Source organism: Pelophylax lessonae (assembly GCF_965119305.1).
Source record: "Pelophylax lessonae genome assembly, chromosome: 6".
Taxonomy (NCBI): domain Eukaryota; kingdom Metazoa; phylum Chordata; class Amphibia; order Anura; family Ranidae; genus Pelophylax; species Pelophylax lessonae.
The window spans coordinates 54781152-54798762 of NC_138773.1; the positions used below are offsets into that span (position 1 = coordinate 54781152).

General features: G+C 44.1%; 1 protein-coding gene across 1 annotated transcript; it reads left to right on the forward strand.

Moving 5' to 3' along the window:
* Positions 1–3315: 3315 nt before the first annotated feature.
* LOC309558585 (uncharacterized protein) lies at positions 3316–8307 on the forward strand (the record flags this gene model as incomplete). Its single annotated transcript, XM_082261662.1, has 4 exons — positions 3316–3440; positions 5718–6104; positions 7347–7536; positions 7689–8307. Exons 1-4 carry the CDS (start codon positions 3389–3391, stop codon positions 8305–8307), a joined length of 1248 nt encoding a protein of 415 aa, XP_082117788.1. The 5' UTR covers positions 3316–3388.
* Between the last annotated feature and the right edge of the window lie 9304 nt (positions 8308–17611).

Consider the following 17611-nt stretch of genomic DNA (forward strand, 5'->3'; position numbering starts at 1 on the left):
ATGGATTACAGGAGTGCAGTTTGCTCTGCGCTCCTGTTACCCGTTGTCAGAAGAGAGCAGGCTAAAGTCCGCTCTCTGATAATGTCACAGAAAACGGTCCAGTGATAGCGACCGCGGAGTCAGGATCCGCCAGGTGCCTGGACCGACATCCAAATAGCAATAAGCACAAGAAAGGTTGACCACACTCCGAGGAAAAGGCAAAGTGATATTTATTGAATAAAAATATCCAAAGTGACAGACATCATGGACATAACAGGCAGCAAGATGGTTGACGCGTTTCACAAATAAAATTGTTTAGTCATAACCTATACCTGGCAAGTATGTACACTGACAAAATAGGGCCATAAACAGGTGCATCTCTCATTTAACCAAATCACATGATCTTCAAAAAGGAAGGAAGATCCAAAAACTGTTGACCCCGCCTAGGCAATTAACTCACAAGACACATATTGTGACACCATACTAGAAAGTAATAAAGTGAGTGAATGAATAAACATTGCCCCAAACAGACAAATAAATAGATGCATAATTGAAACTAATTTATAAATGACTGGAGCGATAATATTTACATAGCGAAAAATAACCATTGAGTGTCACACTATTAAAAGTACAAATTATATATATGAGATAATTGGCATAATGAGTGAAATAAATATGAATGTAAAAAACATAAGCGTACATATAGATATAGGAATGTGTAAAAGGGGCATACATGTGTAAACACCTGAAAAATTGTCTCCTATTATCATTTATTGCGTACAAGCACAAACACACCTGCATATGTGCCGGCCAGCACGGGTATATATCCATAGATAACCAACCACACATGCAATGTGTGTAAATAATATAGATGAACATAAAACTATATAAGCCCACACACTCCAAATCCAACTACACATATCCCATCGTACTATAGAGGATTAATGAAACAGATTAATAAAGCAATAATCACATATAGTAACTACAGTTGACCCCTATCAAAAAGCACATTTTATTAAATATGTATCAGCAGACAAAGGATGACAATGATAAGGTGCTGGTCCTATCTCACCCAATCTGAAAGACTAGATGAAAATTGAACGAAAATAAAGAATAAAATATAAAAAATAGAACACCCAATCAAAATTGCATACACATGTGTGTGATAACACACCTGTAAAAATGTATAAAGAGCCTTTAAACTTAGGGACATAAATACAAAACTTAAAAATGTAAAGTCATGCATTATAAACATATGTCCTAGCATAGGAACCAACAAAGCATAATATTATTCATAGTAATGTGTAACATCATATAAGATCACTACAGCCCTTTATAACTGATTGTATTTTTCATATATTTTATAACTGTATGCCTGGAAATAATTCCTCTATAAGAACCGTCCATCCAGAACACAGCTAAATTTTGGATTACATTGAAGATCACAATACACAACGTTTCTTCCCCAGAAACCATGGATACATTTAGGATCCACCCACGAAATTAACCCCAGCGTAAATCAGTATAAACAGGATTAGTTCTGGTGAAAAATTCCCAATTGCATTCACAGATCACTGTGGACAAAATAAAGTCTCATTGTCTATTATAAATCGATCCCAGTAACAGGTGCCCTTTAACCACTTTACCACCGGAGGATTTTGCTGTCTTATGTCCAGGCCACTTTTTGCGATTCGGCACTGTGCGACTTTAACTGACAATTGCGCGGTCGTGCAACGCCCTACCCAAACGAAATTTATGTCCTTTTCTTCCCACACACAGAGCTTTATTTTGGTGGTATTTGATCACCTCTGCGCTTTTTATTTTTTGCGATATCAATAAAAAAATGCGAACATTTTTAACAAATGACAATATTTTTCTACTTTGACAGTTAAAAAATATCCAATATATTCATTTTTTGTCATATATTTAGGCCAAAATGTATTTAGCTACATGTGTTTGACAAAAAAATTCTCAATGAGTGTATTTTTAACCGCTGAAGACCAGAAGATTTTACCCCATTCCTGACCAGGCCATATTTTGCGATTCGGCACTGCGTTGATTTAACGGACAATTGCGTGGTCGTGCGATGCTGTACCCAAATTAAATTTGTCCTTTTTTTCCCCACAAATAGAGCTTTCTTTTGGTGGTATTAGATCACCTGTGCGATTTTTAATTTTTGCGCTATAAACAAAAAAAGAGTGACAATTTTGAAAAAATAACAATATTTTTCAAATTTTTTTATATGAAATTCCCCCCCCAAAAAAATGTAAAAATCAAAATTTTTTAACATTTTAGGCCAATTTGTTTTCTGCTACATATTTTTGGTAAAAAAAAATTGCAATAAGCGTATTTTGATTGGTTTGCGCAAAAGTTATCGCAGCTACTAACTACAGGAAATTTATGTCATTTTTGTTTTTTTTAAACTAGTAATGGCGGCGATTTTTTTTTTGTGGGACTGCGACATTGCGGCGGACAGATCGGACCCTTGACTGACATTTTTGACACTTATGGTGGTACCAGTGACCTTACTACAGTAATCAGTGCTATAAATATGCACTGTTACTGTAAAAATGACACTGGCAGGGAAGGGGTTAACTTTTATTGGTGATCAAGGGGTTAATGTATGCCTGGTGCCTACTGACGTGTGTGGGGGGAGGGGACTGAGTGACACAGGCACAGATCGCATGTTCAGCTATGCTGAATCCTGCAATCTGTCCCTGCCTGTCACTTAGGAGATCCGCCCGCTTTGTTTACACAAGCGGGCGGATTTCACACTCGATCCCCGACGATCAGGGAAGAGCAGAGGTGATCACCGCCTCTCTTCCCCTGGCCCGACTCCCGCTGTGACTGAATAAAGCGGGAGCAAGCGCCGCCCACAAGGGGAGGAGTCCAGCGACGTAGGTCTACGTCGCTGGACAATAATGAGCAACTTTGCCACAGTATGGTCAACGTGACCGGTCGGCAAGTGGTTAAAGTGATCACAATATGAAAGCACCATTAGGGGTTTACAAGCTCATTTATTTTGGAAATGCACAGCAACCAATCAGAATTCAACTGCCCAAAACCATGTGTGTAAGGACAAACTAAATCTGATTAGTTGGTTTGTTATAACTGTAAAACAGAATCTGAATGGTTGATAAAATGAAGTAAACAACATCTGATCGTTTACTTTTGCCTGGAGCAAACTTGAAGTAAACATCTGAGATTGTTTGCTGTTGCCTAGTGATGACATCAATGTGCACAGGAAGGCTATAAATACCTGCAGGGGCAGAGCTCTCCGTCAGTTAGACTTGACGATCGTAGAGGCAAGACAGATATTTTTCTGCTCCTCAGAGTGACTCATATCAGTCTAAATTTCTCATCAATTACTTTTTCATTGGAAAAATCTATTTGATAAACTGACTTGAAGATGATCCCCATAATGATGATCTTTATTTTTCTCTTTCTGCACCTTGCAGCAGGTATGTATATTAGAGATCAGTGTGAAATGTTGTATAGGGTGTGTTAGGTGTAAAATGCTTATTGTGGATGATGGGCTCTGGGCAAAATAAATCTGTGATTGACATGCTGGGACATTAACACAGATCCCCTCCCCCAATATAGTGCTAATATCTGATGATTGACAATAGATTTGTTATTTTTTACATTCCTGTAGCAGGTCCAGCTGTGCTGACAAAGTGTCAGTTGGAAGAAGGCAGATTTAACTGACAGCGCTGCCTGCAATAATCACATTTTATTTATATGGCCAAAACCTTTTTTTCAGAAAATAAAAGGCTTATTACCCTGATAGTGTTACCTACAGTACTCAGCAATTATATAGATTTAGATAAAACTTTTTTAATTTAAAAAAGAAAATTAACTATGTTTAATTACAAATATTACTTTAATCACTTAAACACAAGTTAACAGGATTTGGATTTTGACATATTTGTCCTAATTAACCACTTTACCACCGGAGGATTTTCCTGCTAAAAGACCAGGGGGTTTTTTGCGATTTTTTTTTTATTTTTTTATTTATTTTTTTTTTACTGCGTGATTTTAACGGACAATTGTGCGGTCGTGCGACGCTGTACCTAAACGAATTTCACGTCCTTTTTTTCCCACAAGCAGAGCTTTCTTTTGGTGGTATTTGATCACCTGTGCGATTTTTTTTTTTTTTTTTTTTTTTTTTTTTTTTTTTTTTTTGATCATGCGCTATAAACAAAAAAAAGAGCGTAATTTTTGCAAAAATAACAATATTTTTCACTTTTTTTTATATGAAATTCCCCCCCAAAAAAAATGTAAAAATCAAAATTTTTTAACATTTTCGGCCAATTTGTTTTACGCTACCTATGTTTGGTAAAAAAAATCGCAAAAAGCGTATTTTGATTGGTTTGCGCAAAAGTTATCGCTTTTACTAACAAAGGGAAAGATTTGTCATTTTTGGTGTTTTTTTTTTTTTTTAACGAGTAATGGCGGCGATCTGCGATTTTTTTTTTTTTTTTTTTTTTTTTTTTTGCGGTATTGCGGCGGACAGATCGGACCCTTGACTGACCCTTGACTGACATTTTTGACACTTTTGGGGGTACCAGTGACATTACTGCAGTAATCAGTGCTATATATATGCACTGTTACTGCAAAAATGACACTGGCAGGGAAGGGGTTAACTTTATTGGACAGGGAGGGGTTAAGTGTGTCCTAGGGGCGTGCTTCTAACTGTAGTGGGACATTCCTATTGGTGTAAAAAAATCAACGGTTCTACATAGTAGAACCGTCTGATCTACATTTTTACACAGGGAGAACTGACAGGCGGCTTGTTTACATAAGCCGCTCTGTCTTTCTCCCGCTGTACCGGCGATTGTAGTGTGACCGGCGGACATCGGGTCGACTAGTCACACTCCCGCACTCCTCCGTGAACGAGCCGAGGCGCTCGCCCGCTATTGGCTCTAGAAGGAGTGACATGCGAGCGACGTAGACCTACGTCACTCTGCCTGGCCGGGGCCGACTGCCGCAGTAAATATACTGTGCGCAGTCGGCAATTGGTTAAAGCCTATTTTAAAGTTCATGACCATCTAAAACCACAGAGGGGGGACAACACTGCTATCATTGTCACTCGGTTAGGGCTTGTTCACACCAGAATTTTTGCTTTCTGGATACGTTTTTGAATACACATTTACACTGTGGCACTGCATTAGTGCAATCACATTAACATGTGTTGTGTTAAGGAAGTCCATTTGTTACAGCAACACAATAGTGTGAGCAGGGCCATAGGAAAATAAACAACTGCAATCCCTATGTAATGTATAGAGTTGAGTCTGGGTTCACATTGGTGTGATGCAGACACCGCATGTGATTCACACAGCAATCGCACTGCATTCCTGTGCACATCACATGCGATGTGTGTGCAGTGCACTTTCAGCCATACAATTTGAGTGGCTGAATTTGCTTTGAATCCGCACCAAAATGGTGGAGAACCCTTTTTTCCCCCCCACACCGCCGTGAGATTGCAATGCGATATGGGAAAAGCACAGGATTCGCTGCATTTCCTGCTTTGCATAAGTATGAACCTAGCCTAAATGTGATATTTTTATCATTTTAAGAACATGCATGCCAAGAAGTTACTGTAATTGTTTTAAAGTATTTAACAACTTCCAAAGTCATTGCAGCCCCTGACAAATATTACATTTTCAGAATTGCTGTCTTAATTGATGATTTATGAAGATAATAACCTCCTTCTTTTTTTTTTTTTCTTTCTCTAGGTGCAGAAGTTACGAGCGTCCTATTGTACCACCATAATCTGGTCGCTACAGAGGGACAGCCGCTGCTGATCCCGTGCTTTTTTAAAGTGGATGATCCCAGCGGGAGTCATCCGATTGAACTAGAGTGGAGCGTGAAGCCCACCGGCGCTGAGACATTCACACCAATAATCCGTCTGGATGACACCGGATATATGCCTGTAAGAGAGCGGAATGAAAGGGCATCGATAAACCTGATGGAAGTGCACAAGGGACACTGCTCCCTGGTCATCAATCCTGTCCACTTTGATGATAGTGGCACTTATCAGGTTCGCATTGCAATAAATGGAATGGGGAAGACAGGCACTGAAAAGGTCAGCCTTCATGTCCTGCAAAGACATGGGAGGCATGGTAAGTTTCATTTATTTAAGATTATTATATTATATATATTATGTAGTACTGTCATTTATATGGGTGTCCTTTAGCCTTGCAAAAGACCAGGAATGAGTTGGGTTTGGTCCAAACCTGGAAGCTGACTTTATTGCTGGCCAGTGAGCTGTGCTGTGAGGATGCTTGTGACATCACTGACCTTATATGACCACATGGCTATAGTAGGACAATTATGTTGCTCACTGGGCCGGCCAGGATTTAATCATGTGACAGCTTCCAGCGGGTTTGGATAAACTGGGTTCAGACCGACTTTGGATCTGAATCCAGCTTATCCCTAGTATTGGACAGGACCAGACTGACAATATGGCAATTCAGTCTTCTGCTACAAAGATTGTTGTATATCGCAGAGTATATGTGGGCTGCTGGGAAATTATGTTGAAAGCTTTTATACCTATATTTTACATGTACTGTGTGGAAAGGATACTAAAAAAAAAAAATTGACTGCATATAATAGACTCCCAAATCTGTACAGAACTCCAAACCCCACACAGGTGGGCTGCACTCTGCTGGGTGGGTGGGTTGAGGGATTATTTAAGACACCCTAATTAATATGGCGATTTAGGGTCCTTTCACACGGGCGTTCCGTATGTCCATTTTTCATCCATCCGTTTGCGGATGAAAAACGAACATAATGTATGTCTATGGGCTAGTGGACGTTAGCGGATGACCATCCCCTGACATCTGTTTTTTGTCCGATCCGTTAAGTTCTGTTTTTTGAGATGGAAGAGAACCATATTTTTCTTCTGTTTAAAAAACGGAACGGACGCAAAAACCGACGTCAGCGGATGTCATCAGCTGATGTCCGCTAGCCCATAGACATACATTATGTTCGTTTTTCATCTGCAAATGGATGGATGAAAAACGGACGTACGGAACGGACCCTAAAAAGTGACATCCGTGTCCATAAAAAGTCACTGAACTGAAGAAAAAACGGACGTGCCGTGTGAAAGGACCCTTAGAGTTGATCTGCGAGGACAGAATATGGGAGAAATAAATTACCTACCAGATTTAAAAGGTACAGGCTCTAGGGCATGTCATCCTGACCCTGGCTTCTTCACATCTGACCTCCCATCCTGAATGTTCTTAGATCAGCAGACTCTGGGCTAGATTTAGCTCTTTCACTTTTTTCAACTTCAGTGTTATTTCAGATGTGTGAATGAACCTTGTAAACTGATTTTTTTTTGTGTTTGATGTCTTTTGTAGATCTTCATTCAGAGAAAACCTACACTGACCGGCCAGTGACTACGGAATCCGTCGAAGATCCTGACTTCATACGGATGGCGGAGAAAATTCAAAACCTGAAAGATAAAGGCTACTTCGTATATCTGATGATTGGTGGAGGAGTGGTGGTTTTTCTACTGCTACTGAGCTCTGTGGTAGCAATCGTGTTTGGGTAAGTTGATTTATCACTTTCTGTATCTTTCTATGCAGAGTTCCCTCTGAGCTAACTGGGGGTTTTCTTATTGGCCCTAGAGATGATTCTATCCCTCACTCTAATCACTTGACAAACATGCCTCATTTTTTATTTATTTATTTTTAACACAGATGTCTGTACCAGAAACTGGGAAACAAGATAAAAGATGCTTTCAAATTGATGGAAGAGGGACGCATGCCCAGGAAGACACCAGACAATTCATATGTAGTTATTGACATGGACGAATGCAACCAACCAATGAAACAAACTGATGCACCAGTTCTACTTCCAGAGACTTCATCCACAGCTGAATTTACAAAACAGGGGTGCATGCCAATGAAACCACCAGAGAAGCAGGATCTAGTTATCAATATGGATGGATGCAACCAACTGATGTATCTAGTGGATGCAACTGTTCTACCTCTGGAGACAGCACCCACAAATGAAATGCCTAAAGAGGGATTAATGAAGCTACCAGAAATGCCATCTGTAGCTATGGATAATGACGGATGCAACCAACCTACGGATGCACCAGATCTATTTCCAGAGACTGTACCCAAAGCTGAAATGACTAAAGAGGGGTACATTCCCATGAAACCACCAGGGAAGCCAGATATAGTTATCGACATGGACGGATGCAAACAACCAATGCAGCCTATAGATGCAACAGACGTACCTCTGAAGACTATACCAAAAGCTAAAAGGCCTAAGACATGGACCCAGTTGATCCGCAAGTACAGATTCCAGTAGGAATCTCAGAAGCGGCAGGCTGATCCATCTACAGAGGCTGTACTAACAGCTGAAATGCCTAAAGAGTGGTGCATGACCATGAAGCCAGAGGTATTTATCGACATGGATGGATGCAAACAACCGATGAAACCAACCAAAGCAACAAATCTATCTCCAAAGACTACCAAAAGCTAAAAGGAGTAAAACATGGAAACAGTGGATCTGCTGTCACAGGATCAAAAGGAGATCTCCGAAACAGCAGGCAGATACAGTTACACAGGCTGTACAAAAAGATGAAATTCCTGTAGACATTGAAAGGGGGGACAGAGCTGCCGAACCACAGGCACAGAAATAGCGGAGACGATATGTAGGGGGCCCATTATTGTTGTAGGGGGGCTTCCAGATTCCTGTAAGCTTTATGCCAGAAGACCCCCCACAATGACTAGGCTAGGGTGGAAGGGAAGAGACCCCTGTCCTCTTCAACATAGGGACAAGGATCTTTGGGGGGGCTTCCCTGCCTGGCAAGGTACCACCCTCCATGTTGAGCACATGTGACCTGGTATGGGGAGGGGGGGAGGGGGAGCAGGCCTGTTCCCTTCCTTGCAGAGATCTGGTGTGGGGGGGGGGGTGTGTCAGCATATGGAGGCCCCCTTATTTTAAGGGGGGCTTTAAGATTCTAATAAGCCCCCTGCCCGACGACTCCCACAACCACGGGGCCAAGGATGTTGGGAGGAGGCTTTTCCCTTTCTCAAAATGGGGACAAGGTGCTTTACCGTGGGGTTGGGGGACCCCTCTGGCAAAGTACCCAAACTCCACACGTTGAAGGCGTGTGGCCTGTTAGTTCAGGAGGAAGAGAACCCAGGCCTCCTTCTCCTCCTTCCTTGCCTGAATGCACAAATAAGGGTCTGGTATGGATTTTAGGTCAGTGGGGGGGGGGGGGGGGGGGGTCAGTGTAGGTGTCAATGTATGGGGGTGTCAGTGTATAGGGGGGTCAGTGCAGGGGTCAGTTTAGGTGTCGGTGTATGAGGGGGTCAGTGTAGGTGTCGGTGTATGAGGGGGTCAGTGTAGGTGTCGGTGTATGGGGGGGTCAGTGTAGGTGTCGGTGTATGGGGGGGTCAGTGTAGGTGTCGGTGTATGGGGGGGGGTCAGTGTAGGTGTCGGTGTATGGGGGGATCAGTGTAAGTGTCAGTGTATGGGGGGTGTCAGTGTATGGGGAGGTCCATGTAGGTGTCAGTGTAGGTGTCTGTGTATGGGGGGGGGGTCAGTGTAGGTGTCAATGTATTGGGGGGTCAGTGTAGGTGTCAGTATATGGGTGGGGGTCAGTGTAGTTGTCAGTTTAAGGGGGTCAGTGTAGGTCTCAGTGTAGGGGGGGGCAGTGCAGTTCAGTGTAGTTGTCAGTTTAAGGGGGGTCAGTGTGTGGTGTCAGTGTGTGGGGTCAGTGTAGGGGGGGGGTCAGTGCAGTTGTCAGTGTAGGTCTCAGTGTATGTGGGAATGTAGGGGTGGTCAGTGAAGGGGGGTCAGTATAGGGGGTTAGTGTAGGGGGGGGGTCAGTGAAGTTGTCAGTGTAAGGGGGGTCAGTGTAAGGGGGGTCAGTGTAAGGGGGGTCAGTGTAAGGGGGGTCAGTGTAAGGGGGGTCAGTGTAGGGGGGGTCAGTGTAGGGGGGGGTCAGTGACGTCATTAGTGTATGGGGGAGTCAGTGTATGGGGGAGTCAGTGTATGGGGGAGTCAGTGTATGGGGGAGTCAGTGTATGGGGGGGGATCAGTGTAGTTGTCAGTGAAGGTGTCAGTGTGGGGGGGGGGGTCAGTGTAGGTGTCAGTGAAGGTGTCAGTGTGGGGGGGGGGGGGTCAGTGTAGGTATAAGGTGGGTCTCTGTAGTGGTCAGGTAGTTCTGTGTAGGTGTCAGTATAATAATCAGGTAGGTCAGTGTAGGAATAAGGTAGGTCTGTGTAGTGGTCAGCTAGGTCAGTGTAGTGGTCTAGTAGATTTGTGTAGGGGGCGCAAATTACTTACCTTGCCCCGGGCGCTGAATACCCACGCTACGCCACTGGGAGGGAGCACAGGCTTGTTCCTGCCCCCTGAATTTATTCTCTTGAGAAGGGGATCAACCTGTATGAATACATAAGTCCATATAGTGAACTTGGTTTGAGTTATTCACTTTACATCTAGAGGAAAACAGATTTAGTCTCCAAATACGGAAATTCTTCACCGTAAGCGCTGTAAAAATGTGGAATAGACTCTCCCTTTCAGAGGTGGTTCTGGCTAGCTCACTAGATTTCTTTAAAAAAGGCCTGGATTCTTTCCTAGGTGTACATAAATGGGTACTAATATTTTTAGGTAAAGTTGATCCAGGGAATATCCGATTGCCTCTCGGGGGATCAGGAAGGAATTTTTTTCCCCTGCTGTAGCAAATTGGATCATGCTTTGCTGGGGTTTTTCGCCTTCCTCTGGATCAACTGTGGGTATAGGGTTGTGTATATTGTATATATACTTACCGATGGGCGTAGGAACCGGGGGGGACACATCCCCCCCAGGAAATAATGCGGGGGGAGGACAGGTATGGTGAAATCCCCCCCAGAGCACCAGGGTGACACCCGGGGCCGGCCGCCGGACTTCCTCCGCCGCTCGCTGCGTTCACTGACACAGGAGAGAAGGAGGAACTGTTCAAAGTCAAAGCAGAGCATGGGAGAGAGACTCGCTGTCACTCACGGAGCCCTGCATACACAGCAGGCGCTGCCGGAGTTGACTGTGCTAGATAATGAGAAGGCGATTGGTTGCTAGGACCGCCTAGCAACCAATCACCTCACCTGCTCTTTAACTAGCAAGGTTAACTTTGGCATTTCCCGCTGACCGCTTGGTGTATGCAGGGCTCCGTGAGTGACAGTGAGTGTCTCTCCCATGCTCTGCTTTGACTTTGAACAGTTCCTCCTTCTCTGCTCTCCTAATAAGGTAGGAGGGGGAGGGGCGATTGTATTGTAAAGGTGTTCTATTGGGGGGGGGGGTCTGCATTGTAAAGGGGTTTTATTGGAGGGGGGAGGGGGTCTGCATTGTAAAGGGGCTTTATTGGAGGGGGGGGTCTGCATTGTAAAGGCGCTTTATTGGAGGGGGGGGGGGTCTGCATTGTAAAGGGGTTTTATTTGAGGGGGGAGGGGGTCTGCATTGTAAAGGGGCTTTATTGGAGGGGGGGGGGTCTGCATTGTAAACGGGTTTTATTGGAGGGGGTCTGCATTGTAAAGGGGTTTTATTGGAGGGGGTCTGCATTGTAAAGGGGTTTTATTGGAGGGGGGGTTGTCTGCATTGTAAAGGGGTCCTATTGGGGGGAGTCTGCATTTTAGACGGGTTTTATGGTTCTATTGGGGGGAGTTTGTATTGTAAAGGGGTTTTATTGGGGGGGGGGGGTCTGCATTGTAAAGGGGTTTTATTGGAGGGGGAGGGGGTCTGCATTGTAAAGGGGTTTTATTGGAGGGGGGAGGGGGTCTGCATTGTAAAGGGGCTTTATTGGAGGGGGGGGAGTCTGCATTGTAAAGGGGTTTTATTGGAGGGGGTCTGCATTGTAAAGGGGCTTTATTGGAGGGGGTCTGCATTGTAAAGGGGTTTTATTGGAGGGGGGCAAGGGTGTAGGACCCCACACAAATCTGGGGGGGACAGCATTTTTACTCGCCAGGTATATGCTTTTTCAGTAAACTATGAGAGAGAGTGTGTGTGTGTGCGTGCATGTGCGTGTGCATGAAAAATCTCACAACAAACAAATATGCAAAAGGAACAGTTCTTTATTTATCTCCTTCTGCAGTCTGTACCGCGTTCCGCCCGTGCTGAAAGTGAAACCGGAAGGAGACAGCTACAGCTACACACTGCGTGCATTCGCCTAACAGTAGGTGTTCGGAAGCCGAATGCACTGGACATTTTTACAGCGTAATCAGCACTCTCCAAGCCGGGGCGGATCCTATATCTGGCACCCCCCCCCCCCCCCCCCCGGCGTGCAGGCGACGAACCGCACATTGACCCGGCGACGAAGCCCCTCCTCCTCTGCAAAAACGGCACAGATTGACCTGAGGCGCCAGACAGAAGTACATGTAACTGGCAGTGGCATACTTACTGTGTGCTACTGTCAGTGGTGTCACTAGGGTTGGTGTCACTCCCCCCCCCCCCCCCCCCAAAAAATATATTTTCCTGTTTTCTGAAAGCGTGCCAAAGATGCAGCATGCAAGACTTTTGGTGCACTTTCAGAAAATGCAGAAAAAAAACTATAGGACTGCAGTAATAACTGCGAGTAAAATGTAGGAAGACCCCCTTTACATTACACAGCCCCCATACCCCTGGACCCCTTTACATTACACAGCCCCCATACCCCTGGACCCCTTTACATTACACAGCCCCCATACCCCTGGACCCCTTTACATTACACAGCCCCCGTACCCCTTTACATTACACAGCCCCCCATTGGAACCCTTTACATTACACAGCCCCCCCATTGGAACCCTTTACATTACACAGTCCACACCCCCCTCATGGAAACCTTTATGTTACACAGCCCCCGCCCCCTATAGAATCTTTTACATTATACAGCCCCCGCCCCCATAGAACCCTTCACATTACACAGCCCCCGTCCCCCAATAGAACCCCTTACATTACACAGCCCCCCCTAGAACCCTTTACATTACACAGTTTCCGCACCCCCCCCAATATAACCCTTTACATGACATAGCCCTCTCCCCCCCTCAATAGAACCCTTTACATTATACAGCCCCCCAATAGAACCCCTTTACAATACAAACCCCTCCAATAGAACCCCTCTACAATGCACACCCCCCCAATAGAACCCCTCTACAATGCAGACCCCCCCAATAGAACCCCTTTACAATGCAGATCCCCCCCAATAAAACCCCTTTACAATGCAGATCCCCCCCAATAGAACCATAAAACCCGTCTAAAATGCACACCCCCCCCCCCAATAGGGCCACTTTATAATGCAGACCCCCTCCCCCCTCCAATAAAACCCCTTTACAATGCAGACCCCCCCCCCCCCTCCAATAAAACCCCTTTACAATGCAGATCCCCCCCCAATAAAACCCCTTTACAATGCAGATCCCCCCCCAATAGAACCATAAAACCCGTCTAAAATGCAGACCCCCCCCAATAGGGCCACTTTATAATGCAGACCCCCTCCCCCCTCCAATAAAACCCCTTTACAATGCAGACCCCCTCCCCCCTCCAATAAAACCCCTTTACAATGCAGACCCCCTCCCCCCTCCAATAAAACCCCTTTACAATGCAGACCCCCTCCCCCCTCCAATAAAACCCCTTTACAATGCAGACCCCCCCCAATAAAACCCCTTTACAATACAAACCCCCCCACAATAGAACCATAAAACCTGTCTTAAATGCAGACCCCCCCATAGGACCCCTTTACAAGGCAGGCAACCCCCCTCCAATAAAACCCCTTTACAATGCAGACCCCCTTCCCCCTCCAATAAAACCCCTTTACAATGCAGACCCCCCCCCCCCAATAAAACCCCTTTACAATACAAACCCCCCCCAATAGAACCATAAAACCTGTCTAAAATGCAGACCCCCCCCAATAGGACACCTTTACAATGCAGACCCCCCCTCCATGGGCGTAGGAACCGGGGGGGACACATCCCCCCAGGAAATAATGCGGGGGGGACAGGTATGGTGAAATCCCCCCCAGAGCACCAGGGTGACACCCGGGGCCGGCCGCCGGACTTCCTCCTCATCTTCACAGTGCAACTGGAGACGCTGCCAGTTCTTTCTCTCCACACTACCTGCTGCAGCTTTGGAGCCATTGCTGCTGCTAGATTGGCAGTCATCCATTGCCTCTGTGCATCTTCAGCTGATCAGCTGTGGTGTCTCAATCTGCTGTGGATTGGTGATTTCTTACATGCAAGTGTGCCACTTTTAATAAAGATGTTTTTGTGCTTGGTATTAACCTCAGTGCCCTGCTTTTTTGTTATTTCCTAAGTGAAAAACTATAACCTCAGATTTTTAGAGTAAATTTCTTTTACCTACAGGTTTGTGCACCTTCAGTTTCCATCATTTCACAAAAAGGAGTGATTTAAAATGTACAAATAATTATTATTTATTAGGTCAGTACAGTTTAAGCATTTATATTTAGTAGGAATTTAGCAGAAATTTCATATGCAGAGTAGGGACTGGCCAGATGGGATTACTTTGACGCAGTTGGCCAGCCTAAACATGTATTACAATTTATGTGAACTAAAAATCCCTGATTTTTATGCAAAGTTTGCTAGAAAGTTTTATTCAGAATTTATTCAGAATTTTTAGTGTTAACATGTGGTCACACCCCTTTAGCACCTATGAGTTACATTTATGTATAAACTATTTGGATTTGAGGACAGGTATATTTTATTTCTATTGCATAGTGCAGGTCAGTGACCAGACCTGAACCTGTAACTCTCTTACAATGTCTATTCGGCCCATACTGGCACTATATCCACTGAAGTATGTTAAAAGCAAGCAAGTAAGTATTTTACATTTTGCAGAACCTAGTATTGACTCGCCAAAGAGGGATTACTTTGATACAGTTAGCCAGCTTAAACATACTTGTATATTGCAATGTTTGTAAACTAGAAATCCCTGTTTTTATTGCTCTGTGCTGCGGTGCACAGATCTTACATGCGAGTTCGCACAGACACTGTCAGGCAGCTGATTTGCCTGTTACACTCTGCCCGACCATGATCCCGATCTGCTGCCTGGAGGTAATTTGCGGGTCAGTAGACACACAGAACAGAAGGGTGCAGTTGCGCCAATATTGTTTGTTTTACTACAGTTATTTGATGATCTAAGATGGCTACTGGAGGATCCAAGATGGGTACTGGAGGAAACTGTACTGTGTCATGTACTGGCCTAACCATACTACTGCTGAATATTATCTTTCAATCTGCCTCACCACCTCTGGCAGGCCCCAACATGCCTTGGCTATGTGGTCCACCCCGATCCTGGCCACGTACCATTTTGCCATTTGTGTCATGACGTCAATACCTATGTTGTCCTGGAATGTGCGGGGCTTACGGAACCCACTGAAGAGAGAAATGGTCTCCTTCAATCTCCATAAATTCCATCCTGGCATTCACTGCCTTCAAGAGACACATCTTACCAGGGGGCAATTTGTCTTGTCTACAATATGCATGGGTGGGATTGTCCAAGCACCCGACTCACACCTCATATTCTAGGGGTTTGAGTGTTTTGATACACCGTTCATCAATATTTCAGGAACTAGATGTTCTAGTAGACACGGAGGGGAGATATGTCTTTTTGCATTGTCAACTGTGTATGTAATGTATTACCGCTGTGTAATAGCTGTGGTGTATGTTCCCCCCCCCCTTCTCGAGAGAAGTCATGTAGACTCTCTTGGCCTATTTGATAGATAATTGCTGTCTCTGCTCAAAGTTGGATAAACACCCACTAGGAGGCAGAGACTTGTATACATTTTTACAAGAGGTGAGTTGGATTGACTTCTGGCGAGCCAGACACCCCAAGGAGAAACATTTCTCCTGTTTTTCTAAATCCCACATGTCCTTGTCACAAATTGATCCAGGGTTGGGTTCCCCATCACTTTTACCATACCTGTCAGACATCAGCTATCTCCCGAGAGCGATATCAGACCACTCCCTCTTAGTAATAAATGTAATAGCGCTGTAAGAATCACCAAATGTGTCTAGTATCTGTGTAAAACAACTTAAAAAATTTACTTTTAACAATAGGTGATGGTGCACCAAGCAGACGTGAATAAATGGTGAAATAAAGGTAAGGTGCTAGTACAATATACCTTCCAAACACAATGATATTGGTGATGTGGGCGGGTGCACCAATATATGTAAACGGATATGATAATATAGGTGGGTTGCTTCATGCAATAAACCGTATAAAAAAAATCTCCAGTACAAATAAGAAGTTGGAAATATACGCTATGACGCCATGATCAGCGAAATGCATTGAGGGTCTAGCATGTCACGCCTGATTTGAGGGAATCTGTAGCATGGAACACAGAAGGAACACTCTCCAGCGATTCCTACTGACCTGTATTCTTTGCTTGTTGCAAGTGCCTTAAGAAGTACCGAAAAATGTGAGTTTTTTTTCTTTTATGTCTTCTACCTTTAATATAAATTACTGCACCATAAGTACCTCTCCTTGTGTTTTCTGAGCCATCCATATAGGAGATTTGAGCCATCCACATAGGAGAATATTACCCCTGAATCTTCACCTAGGAGGAGGGTGTCGCTGAAAGACCTCTAAGTTCCACCTGCACTATAGGTCCTCAGAGGCCTTAGTGCTTCTGGTAAGTGACCTTGGCTCACTGGGTGAAGGATCAGATATCCCCTCGTCACTTTTGCACCCCACTAAGAAAAGGAGCACAGAGAAATGACACAAGAATTGTCACTATTTCACCTGAAACTTGTATATTTTATATGGACTTTCTGGCAGATGTCTAATTTAATTTTTTATGGTGAGTCACTTTTATATTTGTGTCAACACTTATTCACATATATATTTATTTATTTATTTTTTAATTTGTTAATTTATGCAAAAACATAGGAGAAATTCCAATACAGTAGTATTCACATATATTTAACCCACACTCCAACTTATTTGTACGGGAGATTTTTTTATATGGTTTATTGCATGAAGCAACCCACCTATATTATATCCTTTTACATATATTGGTGCACCCACCCACAACATCAGTATCATTTTGTTTGGGAGGTATATTGCACTAGCACCTTACCTTTATTTCACCATTTATTCACGCCTACTTGGTGCACCATCACCGATTATAAGTACATTTTTAAAGATGTTTTACACAGATACTAGACACATTTGGTGATTCTTACATCACTATAACATTTATTGCTAAGGGGGAGTGGTCTGATATCGCTCTCGGGAGATGGCTGATGTCTGACAGGTATGGTAAAAGTGAGGGGGAACTCAACCCTGGATCAATTTGTGACAAGGACATGTGGGATTTAGAAAAACAGGAGAAATGTTTCTCCTTGGGGTGTCTGGCTCGCCAGAAGTCAATCCAACTCACCTCTTGTAAAAATGTATACAAGTCTCTGCCTTCTAGTGGGTGTTTATCTAACTTTGGGCAGAGACAGCAATTTAAGTCCCCCATTAATAGTAGGAGTAAAGCCCCGTACACACGTACTGATCGTCGGCCGAACGATCGGCCGTCTTTTGTCCAGGGCTGTCCTGTCCACTGAAAAGTGCAATAGACTGCACACGAATTTTGTCGGCCAACAACAGCCGACTGCAGAAGTGATGTCATGTGATGGTTAACTTTCCGTGTCTT